Source organism: Cebus imitator, unplaced genomic scaffold (assembly GCF_001604975.1).
Source record: "Cebus imitator isolate Cc_AM_T3 unplaced genomic scaffold, Cebus_imitator-1.0 Scaffold147, whole genome shotgun sequence".
Classification (NCBI taxonomy): domain Eukaryota; kingdom Metazoa; phylum Chordata; class Mammalia; order Primates; family Cebidae; genus Cebus; species Cebus imitator.
The window spans coordinates 194,392-208,101 of NW_016107462.1; the positions used below are offsets into that span (position 1 = coordinate 194,392).

A 13,710-nucleotide genomic window follows, 5' to 3' on the forward strand; every position below is an offset into this window, starting at 1 on the left:
AAAAAAAAAAAAAAAAAAAGACCTATTTCCTTACAAATTAAAGATACGGTAAAACTTCCAGCTTTTAATTCTGCAAACCCTAAAACAGCAAGCAAAGCATTTGTCATGATCATTAGGGCCACATGAAGAAAGGTCTTTCTTCACCAGTGAGCACATGAACTCAAGTTCTTCTGCCACCAAGTATCAGGGCAAGGTGACAAACACCATGGCCCCACCACGCAGCCCAGAGTCCCCCAAATGGCACCACTTACAGAAAGAGAGAGACGACATGCGATGAAGCAGCACCCAGGGATGGCACGGCTGTCAACTCATTGTTATTGAGGTACCTGTAACAACAACAAGAAATTAATCACTTAAAGCGTTTAAATTAGTCTGAAATCATATGCATAAAAGAGAAATTAAAAAAAAAAAACACTGCTGAGTCTGCCACGGTAAACCTATATTCTAATGTTGGAGAAAAGAGAAAGAATTTAGCAGTATTTAAAGGGAGGGAAGTCACATGAGGTCACAAAAACTAGCCATTGATCACACCCATGGCTAGAAATAAACACCAAGGGGAAGCATCTCACGTCTCCTATCAGCTTCCCATTGAGCTCAGAAATCACGACAAGGAACAGCGAGAACAAGCCAAGATGCAGGTTCAGACAAAAGTGCCCCTAAGACCATGGGTGAGAACACTCCCCGTGGGCTGAAACCTGCCCTTGCCAAGGGCAACATGTGTGGAACAAGAGCCAGAGACTCATGCGCTGGCTCACATGCAGTTCTGAGGGTCTTGGTACACGTGGGGCCAATTATTTCAGTGCTTCATCTGTGAAATAACAAGGGAAATGGACTCGGAGACTCTCTTCTATTTGAGGTTCCAGCTGGACTCTGATGCAGCCTCTGGATGCAGCTCCCAGGAAAATGAACGTATGTGCACACACTTTTGTGCACAGAGACTCTGAAAATTCTCCACAGACAAGATTTGCTCTCCAAGCTCCCTTCCTGCTCAAATAGTCTAAATTTGTATTTCCACAGTTAATACCTCCTAACTGAAGGGGAAGCCCATGAACCACAGCATAGCTTGCCTGGTCTGCCCCCAGAGGCTGTGCAATCTGGCCTCCTTACATGGACATGTATTTCCAAATCTGGGAAGAGAATCCAAAATCAGACTTGCAAAGTGAGCCTAACAATCCTTAAGAAAACCAAAGCACAGTGTTCAGGCTTTCTGCCAGGTGATGGACTAGAAAGAAACTGTATTTGCAATGCAAAGTCAAGAGGATAAAACTGGATTCTCTTAATCTCAGTTTTTTAAGGGAGGTATGTGTAACATAGAGCATCTTGTTTCTGTTTGAAGACAAGGCAACTGAAATGACAGCTGTACTCATACAAGTATACAGCTAGCATGTGCTTGAACAGAATAATCTGGTTGTCTGCTATCTTTTATAGAAATGAATAGGAGAAGGGAGGGGGAAAAAAAAGGAAAGGCCTTGAATTATCCCATTTTCTTTCTTCAGTGCCAAAGCCAGTTAGGGATGAAGCTTGGCAATTACTGGGCTGTGGGACACAGAATGCCTGTTTCAATAGCTTCATGGCTGAAGCATCTGGCAGAGAGCAGGCAGATCCGTATCATGTGGCAAATCCTTTCTCCACTTAAAGGGCCCTTGTTTGTGTGTTGAAATAGACAATTAATTACTTTAACAGTCTCTTATCTGACTGCCCCTTAAATCAGATTGTTTCTGCTTCACCTTTTATCTCCTCCAACCCTGCTGTGATCCATTTCCCATCCTCACTCAGGGACACTGAAAACTCCCCATTAGTCTTAATCTCAGCTAATAAATTTTCACGGTATCCATCAATGCACCTATTATTACGAGAGACCCCCAGGTTTTATCAGAGCAAGAAAAACTAAGGTCAGAACCTGCTGCCAATCAGGCAGCTTGCCTAAGAACTCCTCATTGCTTATCGATTTATTCTAAAACACAGAGGATGGTGGAAACAAAAACAAAAGCAGGTAAATTAATGAAGGCTGACTATCTGCCAGGCACAGGTCTAAGAGCTTTTCAGTATATTAATGCGTCTTTACAGCCCTAGGAAGTGGGTCCCAGGAACATTCCCACAGCACCAATGAGGAAACTGAAACACAGATGTTAAGTAATTTGACTAAGGTCACCAGCAGTTAAGTGGCAGTGGCCCAGGATGGCTAGCCCCAAAGTCTAAGTTCTTCCTCATTACCTTCAATTTCCTTATTACAGCAAAAACTCGACATGCCTCATGCACTTTCACCATCACAGCAACCTGGAGTCAGGTACCAGGTAACTACTACCATTCTCTACATTACAGGTAAGTTCTCCAGACCAGTTTAAGTCACCAGTCTAGGGTCACACAACTAGAGAGGACACAGTCAAGAGCTGAAAAAAGTATGACTACAAACCAGAGGAGAGCAACGGGCTCAAAGGCCAGCCGGAAAGCTCATAATCCCTTAGGTAACAGTGCAGTTGTTTTTTACCCAGTTTAAGATCTCACTTGATTTTAAATCTGAAACAAAGAGGAAGGACTTCTCCGCAGGGGGCTACACCTGATGAGCCTAACAAACTGCTCCACCCAATTTCACAGAAGTAAATGAACAAGGGCAAGGGGCATCATGATATTTTTAATCATGACAGAACTGCTGCAAGTGGAGCATACAAGGGTGGTGGACCACTGCTGGAACTTATCTGGGCCTTGTATGTCTAGATGAGCAGCCCCACGCCAAGAGACTCAGTCAGAAACAGTGGGCTCTGATTGCAACAGGGCTGCCTGACTTACAGAGAGGACAGTTGGAGCCCCGAGGAGATGCTCTGCACCATGAGCTTACTTCCAAATCATTTCTACTGAAAAAATAACCGCTGTTCAGAGTAAGTCTGTTAGCTCCACCACTGCTGGCTCCCTCTTTGTTCACTCTGTCTCCTGTTGAAACAAGAATACTCTTCTCAGAAAGCAGCAGAGGCCCAGCTCACTCTGAGATGCAATGAACTCCTTGCCAGACTGAAATAGAGACTGGTCAAAAATAGCACAGCTGCAGCTTCGAGGGGAAAGGCACTCAGGAAGTTTAGCAGAGTCTCCATGAATAAGGAAATTTTAGGAATTAAAGGTTGTGCCTGGTGAAATTTTTTTAAATATCTACGATTGTACAGTCTTCTATCCCTTACCCCCTATACACCGTCCCTCCCCAATTTACTTCCCCTGACCCCCATCTCCCCGCAAAATTTACTTCCATCCAAAGCCCTAAAAATCTCTCCAAAATGTCTGGCCTCTATTACTAAACCTTTTCTTGATGATTCAGGATTAAGAAGTGCCTCAGATGCATCAGACCATGAATCATGGCCGGACCCTGGGGCTGGAGAATGTATAAGTAAGGTAAAAGGACTGCCTGAACCCAGGAGAGAACCTGGGGGTGGGTCCTTTCCCAGCTCAATCCATAAGGCCAGCTTGGACCGTCTGGTCCCTCAGCTTTCTTCCAAAATTTCCATTTAATTGGCTGAAAGGAAGTTTTACATTTTGTAGGCTGCAAAATGTGAAAAAGGATATTTCAGAGTACTCTATCATCATCATCATCTTAATCAATCTTAATCAAATTTGGCTTCAACAAACAATGTCAAACCAATGCAGAAATAGTGGTTTTTTTTTTTTTTCTTTTTTGAGATGGAGTCTCACTCTATGGTGTCCCAGGCTGGACTGCACTGGCGCGATCTTGGCTCACTGCAACCTCTGCTTCCTGGGATCAAGCGATTCTCCTGCCTCAGCCTCCTGAGTAGCTGGGATTACAGGCACGGGCCATCATGCCCAGCTAATTTTTGTATTTTTAGTAGAAATGGGGTTTCGCCATGTTGGCCAGACTGGTCTTGAACGCCTGACCTCAGGTGATCTGCCTGTCTTGGCCTCTCAAAGTGCTGAGATTACAGGAGTAAGCCACCATGCCCAGCTTTTTCTTGCTCTATTTATTTACTTATTGAATAGCTGGTATAAACACAGAATAAAGTTTTCAAACCATTTCAAAAAAAGAATGCAAAGTGAAAAATAAAGCTTCCTTGCAGTTCCATCCTCTGGTCTGCCTCCAAAGAGCAGCTGCTGCTACTAGTTACTAGAAATGTATATGTGTCTTTCTTTTCCACAAATGCATGTGTATTAAACAGACGGTTGAATACCACCATTTCTCTTTAGTAATATACCTTGGAGGTCTCCACTGTTCTTTTAACCAGTGGCACAGTAGTCCTCTGCTGGTATGAACAAACCATAATTTGTCTAGCCAATCCACTATTGGTAGACATAGAGGCTGTTTTTTGATTGCTCCCAAATACAGACAGAGCTGCAATTAATAGTAGTCAAAGTTGGGCAGGGGTTGAAACTGCAGCTGGTTTTGTTTCTTAAAAGGTAAATGCCATCAGTATCAGGTAGAAATATGGGTTTCGGAAGCAGGGCCACTTAATCAGTAAGTGTTATTTTGCTTTAGTTACTAGAGAATAATGTATAAACTAGTTGATTTGGTGAGACTTTATGATATGTGGTTTCTACACAAGATGGCCAGATAAAATTACTTTAGGATATAATTACTTTAACAAAATAATCAATATTAAAGGTGAACATTTACTATGTGCCAGACTCTATTCTAAGTTTTCTATGTGCAATATCTCACTGAATGATATGCTAACACTTTGACGAAAGTACTAAATTATCACTAAATTTCTTAAGAAAGGAAACTGAGGCACAGTTATAAAGCAGGGATTATTAGGATGGGATTATACAGTTCAGATGTTTAACTCAGATCTCAGTTCAATCAACTTCAATTCTACCCCTTATCAATCCAATGCTAAGTACGCCACTCAGCCTTGCTGTCCCTTACTTTCCACTTCTCAAGAATGTAAATAATACAATTACCAGCTTTGTAGGGGTTTCGGAGGATCCAGCTGAAATAACTAAACCTAAGATCTGAGGATATAGACAGATACACAGGATATGCTTAAGAGGTGGCAGTAGGGCCAGGGGTGGCGGTTCACACCTGTAATCCTAGCACTTTGGGAGGCCAAGGCAGGAGGATCACTTAAGCCCAGTAGTTTGAGACTAGCCTGGAGAACATGAGGAAACACTGTGTCTACAAAAAATTAGACAGCAGTCGTGGTGCATGCCTGTAGTCCCAGCTACTCGGGCGGCTGAGGTGGTAGGATCGCTTGAGCCTGGGAGTTCAAGCATGCAATCAGCTATGACCATATCACTGTACTCCCGCCTGGGCAACAGAGTGAGATCCTGTCTTTACACCACCACCATAAAAGAGATAATAGTAAATCACAGCCAAAAAGCAGTACCCCAAAATGACAACCCTCATTATTTCACCCTCTCCCTAAACATACTACCATCCCCTATGCCCCCACTCACACATACCCACTGTGGGGAGCAGCCGCCTGACAGAGTGGGATGAGCCACAAATACCCAATAGTAGGGCACGCTTGAGGCTTTCTCACCAAGTCAGTGGCCCTGGCAAACACATGGCAGCACCCACAGCAGGCACTCGCAGGCCAGGCGGCAGTAATGTGATCCAAAGCAGTTTCTACAGAGGACTGTATAAATAGCTCCTCTTATTAATAGAGAAGCCTGCTGGCCAGGACCCCGGCTGGAGGCACTCCCTGGTGGGCTTTCCTCAGGGCTGTGGGCAGTGAAGGCTGTGTGGCTTGGACACAGCTGCACAAGTGTCCTCATGCCCTCCAGGGGCCTCGTCTTCTCTCTCCAGCCAGTCTACAATGTCATGTGGTTCTGAGACCTCCAGAATAAAACCACTGCTAAACCACCGCCTGCTGTTCTGCCAGCCTGTGGCTCCATTCTCACTGAGGGCTCCAGACCGAAGGCTCTGCAGGGTTTAGGAGAGCTGACAGCCCAGGCAATGCTGGAGACTGGTTAATTTTGAAGCAACAGCATGTCAGCTATGATTTTTTTTCCTTTCTTCAATATCCTTCCCCACCTCCCCACCCCTCACACCTGACAGCCTCTTTCTATCTCCACGACTTACTAAAATTCCCTTAGGGAAGGGCCTGGGTCTTCATCAGTGAGAAGTTCTACAGTTCTAGGCACCAGGGAATTCGTCTCATCCATCCCACAGAACAGGAGTGACACCAGGAACAAGAGGCCATCACAATGGTAAGACGTTCAACCTGTCAGCCTGCAAAGATTCATTTCTAAACAATGCACCCAGCTTGGAGGACTGTGCACTTCCAAAAGTAGCAGGAGAGAAAAACGATACAAATTCAACGAGTCTCTCCCATGTAACATCGTAACATTGACAATGTGTTACCATGTCAATGTTACAGAAGAAAGAAAGGAAACCCTGAGGCACTAAGTAACTTGTGTAGGGTCTCAGGACTCTAGGAAGGGGCAGAACCAGAACTCAAATGTAAGTCTGTTTGCTACCAAAATGAGTTTTTCCCACTGTATCATATTGAATCCCTAAGAGATGACTTCTATCTTAACACCCTGGACACTCAGAAGGTATTGTTGCCACAGAGCATGTGGACCAGGATTATACTGGAGCATGGGTCAAGTTCTACCACTCACTAAGGCAATTTCAGCCAAATCCCATGCTTCAGATCCTTTTTATCTTCAGTTGACTATGAGGGTTAAGATGAAGGATGTGAAAATTTAAGGTAGTGCAGCTTCAAGGTTAGCACCAGTTTTGAGTTTAACTCTCAGCTTTACCAACAAGTTTCTCTAACTTTTCTCAGTGTCTATTTCCTCTTCTGAAAAGCAGAAAAATTCCTTTTATTCTTACATTTTCTTCAGAGGCCAGGTCTTGCTCTATTGGGTGGAGCACATGGTGCAAACGTGGCTCACTAAAGCCTCAACCTCCTGGGCTCAAGCAATCTCCCAGCCTCAGCCTCCTAAGAACCTAAACTACAGGCATGGGCCACCACGTCCAGCTAATTTTTTTGTAGAGACAGGGACTCACTTTGTTGCTCAGGCTGATCTCAAATTCCTGGGCTCAAGTGATCCTTCTGCACCCAACTGAGAACATGCTTACAAATAAAATGTTTTAATGGGCTGGGTGCAGGGGCTCAAGCCTGTAATCCTAGCACATCAGGAGGCCAAGGTGGAAGGATTACACGAGGCAAGAGTTCAAGACCAGCCTGGCCAACATGGCGAAATCCCATCTCTACTAAAAATACAAAAATTAGCTAAGCGTGGTAGTGCACATCTGTAATCCCAGCTACCTGGGAGGCCGAGGCATGAGAATCACTTGAATCCAGGAGGCGGAGGTTGCAGTGAGCTGAGATTATGCCACTGCACTGTAGCCTGGGTGACACAGCAATACTCCAGGAAAGGTGGGGAGGAGAGGGAGAGGAAGGAATGTTTGATAACAGGCTGGGCAATATGGCTCATGCTTGTAAACCTAGCACTTTGGGAGGCTGAGGCAGGCAGATCACCTGAGGTCAGGAGTTCGAGACCAGCCTGGTCAACATGGTAAAATCCCATCTCTATTTAAAATATAAAAATTAGTTGAGCGTGGTTGCGGGTGCCTATAATCCCAGATACTCAGGAGGCTGAGGCAGGAGAATCACTTGAACCGAGGAAGTGAAGGTTGCAGCGACTCAAGATCATGCCATTGCACTCCACCCTGGGAGACAAGAGTGAAACTCCATCATGAAAAATAATAATAATAATAAATAAATTTTATATCACAGAGTTGGTGTTAGGGTTAAGTGATGTCCTATTCCCCAAAGGTTTATTAGCACACTGCTACAATTACTGTGGCTGTTCCTAAGCAAGAAATATATTTTTAAAACTCATAACCAGTATCTAAAACGAAGGACGGGTGGAAGTGCTCAGTTCTAGAACTGGGTGGGACATAAACTCTAAGAAGTGCTGAATAAAGCCTCTGCAAATCACGGGGGCCAAAGCAAATGAAAGGTGAAAGCCTGTCTGGCCAAGGAACAAGGGGAACAGGGAGTTAGAACAACACTGAAAATGCTCACCAGAGCATACACCATGCCTGCCCCTGATGGACAGGGCTCACTGATGGTTGAAACCATAAAAGGATCTAGCACCTGGCCACATACCCCTGCCCAGGCACAGTGGCCCTCAGCCTGTTCCTTTCTTGAGGCCTTGTACTTGCAGTGCTCCCTGTCCTCATCATTCACACCTGCTCAGTCATGACCCTCTGGACCACCCTATTTCCGTTATCATGCCTCCAAAATTCTGCATACAAAACACACTCCCATATTACTCTCTATTTCCCCGCTACCACTTATCTCCAATAAGTCTTATTGGTTTCCTTATTCAGTCCATGGCTTCCTTCAACTTAATATAAATTCAGTGAGAGGAGAGGTTTGTCTGCATGGCTAAAATTGGGTAGGGAGGGGCACAAAATTCAAGGGACAGCCAAAAACCCAGTCACCAGGACAAATAATATATTAACCAAATATTTTTAAAATATCAAAATGAATGCAAAACAAAATTCATGGTGAACAAAATATGAAAAGTTTCAATGAAGACAAAAACAGCAACAGCGCCTTGTCAAGCCATCCTGGAACCAGAGGCAAAAGGAAAGGAATCAGTATTATTAATCCTTTCTTGGTCTAAGCTTTTTATATTGGCATTGTTGTTGCTGTTGTTTTGGCAATCATTCTGACTTTCAAAATGCTATATCAAAATACCCTTTATTTTGACTGCTGAGTCTTTGGTGTCCCCATAAGTTTTGCCTGTGTTGGGCATCTCACTTGTGCCTCCCCTGTCCCATCCTTATTAGTGTCTTCTTCATTCCTATAGCCCCAGCACCCAGAACAGCTCCTGGACAGAGCAGATGCTCGACTAAGTGTTCAATGAAAGCCTGAATGATGCCAGAGAGAATTCCTCAATCCTATAAGAAACCACTAAGTTTAGAAATATACATAGAATTTGAATATATTCTAACCACAAGCATTAAAGACAGCCTGGATCAGGGAAAGCACTGGGTTACAAACCTAACCAGTTCCATGATGGACTGGGTTTATCATCTGGGTGACTACGATGGGCTGAGCTGAGTTCCCCTAGAGTTCGTATGTCGAAGCTCTAACTCCCAGTACCTCAGAATGTGACTGCATTTGGAGATGGGCCTTTAAAGAGGTGATTAAGGTTAAATAAGGCCATATGGATGGTCCCTGATCCAATGACTAGTGTCTTTACAAGAAAAAGAAATCTGGACTCACACAAGAGACACCATACATGCACACAGAGGAGAGATCATGTGAGGGCGCAGTAAAAGGCCTCGGAAGAAACCAAACCTGCCTGTACCTTGATCTTGGAGTTCCTGCTTCCAGACTGTGACAAGATGAATTTCTGCTGTTTAAGGCACCCAGCCTGTGCTATTTGTTTGTCACGGCAGCAGCCTTAGCACACTAACACAGTGACCCACTTCAAACTTCCTTTCCCCTGCCACGGGCTCACTGATCCACTGGGAGAATGAAGGTCCTGGAGAAAGCATTTCCAAGGCCCCTTCCTGCTCTGATGCTTCTTTAACTGTGGAAGCTTACACCTTTTTTAAACAGGCGCAGAAATTATAAATGCCAATCTGGAGAATTTGGAGATGAGGGCATGGAATGCAAGTATTTTGCAAATTGTACCAGCTGATGAAATTAAAGTTTCCTTAGATATGTCATCAATAATGGAATCAAAGAATAACAAGTAAGCCCAAGTGCAGTGGCCCACGCCTGTAATCCCAGCACCTTGGGAGGCCAAGGCAGGCAGATCATTTGAGGTCAGGAGTTTGAGGCCAGCCTGACCAACATGGCAAAACCCCATCTCTACTAAAAAAATAGCTGGATGTGGTGGCACACACATGTAGTCCCAGTGACTCAGGAGGCTAAGCCTTGAGAATCACTTGAACCCAGGAGGCAGAGGTTGCAGTGAGCTAAGATCACGCCACTGCACTCTAGCCTGGGCCACAGAGTGAAACCCTGTCTAAAAAAAATAATAATAATAATAAATAAGACTTTTATCAGTTACTTACAACAAAAATGTGTGAAAAACTTACCTAATGATGTCTAATAAAATAAGTACTGGGTAGATAATATATGGAATATCCACACATACTATGTATAGTAGTTTTACACAAAAACTAAAACAGGGCCAGGCATGGTGGCTCACGTCTATAATCCCAGCACTTTGGGAGGCCAAGGCAGGCAGATCACCTGAAGTCAGGAGTTTAAGACCAGGTTGATCAACATGGAGAAACCCTGTCTCCATTAAAAATGCAAAATTAGCCAGGCGTGGTGGCACATGCCTGTAATCCCAGCTACTTGGGAGGCTGAGGCAGGAGAACGGTTTGAACCCGGGTGGTGGAGGTTGAAATGAGCCGAGATCATGCCACTGCACTTCAGCCTGGGCAACAAGAGCGAAACTCTGCCTCAAAAATACAAACAAACAAAAAAACAAATAAAGACACTAAAACCAGACATTCAAAAAATTTTAGTTTACATGATAAAGTATCTTATGTAAGGATAAGTAAGAAAGACTGATATAAAACCATGATGTACAGTTTGATCCTAAAATTGCATATGCACACGTAATAGTTTTTACTAGGTATTCAATGGGTATGTCTGGGTAAGAACACTGGTGATTTTCATTCTTCATACATTTCTATAGTGGCCAATTTTTCTACAGTATGTATACTACACATATGTGAAGGTTTCTATAAAGTCTCCATGGAACGAAAATTCCTGATAATCCTAATATCTACATCAAAAAGAGTTATTTACATTAAAAGGAAGAAAAGATTGCAGCCTGATTTAAAAGACCCTGCAAGGGACAGCAAGCCTAGAGCTCCAAAGGCAGTCATGCCTTGCTCTGTGTGGCAGTGGAGGCAAACAGGTAAGCCGCCATTGTCCATCCTTCTATAATTTTACTTCCTGGGAAATAGAGGTGGGCTGGCATCACATGCCACTGTTAAGTGGGCTGCTCAACCTCCCCAGGAACTGTGAGAAAGTACCAGCCCAGGTGTGTCACTCCTGTTATAAGGCTTCCCACAATGAAAGGACTCTGCTATACACCCAATATACGCCCAGGATTTCCAGGAGCTCTATGCCTACTGAATTGTAACACACCCTTCATGGACAGCCTAGGAAAAGAGAGCCTACAGTAAGGGAGAGATAAACAAGAGTAGATTTCATCAACAGAGCCCATACACAAATGTTTCTTCCTACAAGTTTAGACTGCAGATCTAGGGGAGTGGGCGATGCTGCAATACGAGAGGATTTTCCCAAAGAGGATTTTCTCCATCCTTCCACCTGCCAGAGGTTTGGGGAAGACTCACATTTCCTGTAGATTCAGCAAGTCCTCAAAACCAGCAGGGTCAATCTCAGAGAGTTTGTTGTAACTCAGGTTTCTGGTAGAGAGAGAGAGAGAAAAAAAAAAAATGGAATCAACACTAGGCATCATACCCAAGATTCAGAAATCTCTTCTCCTGTCTCCCCAACCCTTAAAATCCTAGCCCCCACCCCATGATCATGTGTCAAGTATCCATACTGATACTGAGATTCACAGACATACCCCTTCTCCACCTACATCCATAAATAAGGCACTCCAGGCAACTCTGTGAAAACCCAAATGACCCGAGGTTGACTAAACCCAAATGAATTTCAATCAATATCATTTCACTATCATCAACTTTGAAAGAAATTCTAAGGTGAGCCAGTCCTCTACCTACATTAAAGTGTCCTGGTCCAAATGCTTTGCACCATATCAAGTCCAAGGCTATTCTTAATGGCATTTTTTAAAATTAATGTTTTCCTAGGCATCAACATCAAGCAGTAGTAAAGGAGAAAAGGGAAAAAGAAAAGAAACCCTTCGTTGTCTAAACCAGTGGCTCTCAACCAGGGATGATTTTGCCCCCCAGAGGACACTTAGCAATGTCTGGAGACATTTCTGGTTGTCGCAACTGATGGCAAAGAGTTGGAGGTGTTACTGGCATCTGGTGGACAAAAGCCAAGGATGCTGTTATAAACCAGGAGGAACAGTCACACAGAAAAAAAGGGCCAGTTAGTTGTTGGAAATTCCTGTTGGTGTTAACCACAGGCAGGGAAAGCCTCAGGAAAGCAGCTTTCTCAAGATGATAGCATCTGTGTCAATGGTTCTGCATTACATCCCTCCCTGCTTTATAACCCAGCCATACCCTTAGAGGCGGAAAAAGAGCAAGCTGGACACTATTCCGTTAGGTGACCACAACCCCAACCAGACCAGCTTCATCTTTCAGGAACAGAAGCCACAAAGATGTGATCCAAATGGGCCCTAACTTTCTTTGCACAGAAAGTAATCTTTCCATACCTCCAAAGTCTAGCCCTGTGTCTGCCAAAGAGGTTAACATTTTTCATCTCAGCTATTAATTCCATTGACATTACCGCCAATTAACAGTACGACTAATTGTGAGTTTAAAGTTTCCAGTCCCTGAAAGTGTCATGTACATTGCAACAATCTTTTAAACTTACTCCAGAGACATTTCAATCAATACTAACCTAGAGCTGAGAGCCATTTCACTGTGAACTCAGAGACATTCATCTAAATAAAAGTCAAACTACACTTGAAACTAATGGTACTTCTGTATTCATGGTATGTCCTGAATTAAAAGCAATTTGTCCAGAGATTATGCTACCATAAAGATTGAAGGTGGTGGTGCTTTAAACTGCATATTGAACTCAAGTTTGAGCTTGTCTGTGCCTGGGGGTATTTATTAGTGGGTACCCAGAAATCCCAACCAATTCACAAATTGAGAGAACTCCTTCACATCAAAAAAAGGACTGAACAAGGCTGGGTGCGATGGCTCATGCCTGTAATCCCAGCACTTTGGGAGGCTGAGGCCAGTGGATCACAACGTCCGGAGATCAAGACCCTCTTTGCCGACATGGTGAAACTCTGTCTTAAAAAAAAAAAGAAAAAGGACTGAACAGACTGAGATTTTCTTCTGTTTTGAGCAGATTATCGTAAAAAGGGGGATGGAAATATTGTTTCTTAGTGTAAAGATATTGTGAGTTTACAATGACTGTAACGTATCACTATAGGTAACAGGAACTGCGAAGCTGGAAGAGATATTAGAGAAAGACTCAGAAACCACAAAGGCAAGAGCTTAGAGGACAAGCAAGAGAGACCTGGTGACCCCAACCGGCGTGTAACAAAGCTGACATGGAAGCGTCTGCCACTCATCTAAAGGGGCATTTGCTTCTTGTTCCCCGAAACAAGGGCCAGTGTAATCTCAAGCTTTCCAGAGAGGCTCATGATCTGAACTCATGATTTGTTTGGCCCACCCAGGGTTGCTTTATTACTTAAAAAGAAAAAAAACTTAAAAGATTTCACGTATCTGCAGGCCACATTTGGCTTGAGGACCACCAGTTTTCGCCTCTGATCTGGGCCACTGACACCTGAAGCCATTGGGTTCAAAGGGAACAGTGTGTTTCTGGCTTACACGAGGCCCAGGTGGAACTAGGGCTCACCAGGTCTTAACGCAATTAAACTGATGGCTGTGTTTGGGACTATCTGAAATGAGATCACTTCCTTCATTTCCTACCCAGCAAGTGTCCACAAGTCTTCAGCAACTTGGTATAAAACCATTTAAGTCACAACACCCTTGGGTTTGTCTTTCCCTTAAAGAGCAGGCAAAACGTATTTACATTTCAAAAATGTTATACAAATTTTGCTTTTTAGATAAGGCTACTTGAGCAAAGTGTCTTCCATTCCAGTACA

General features: G+C 43.8%; 1 protein-coding gene across 1 annotated transcript in view; it reads right to left on the bottom strand.

The window, feature by feature from the left end:
* Positions 1 to 13,710, bottom strand: part of LRIG1 (leucine rich repeats and immunoglobulin like domains 1) — a 124,340-nt gene that overhangs the window by 75,126 nt on the left and 35,504 nt on the right. The window contains exons 2-3 of the mRNA XM_017542756.2: positions 11,291 to 11,362; positions 252 to 326 (exon numbers count right to left, since the gene is read on the bottom strand). Coding sequence (XP_017398245.1) covers positions 252 to 326; positions 11,291 to 11,362 — 147 coding nt within the window. The remainder of the gene's footprint in view (positions 1 to 251; positions 327 to 11,290; positions 11,363 to 13,710) is intronic.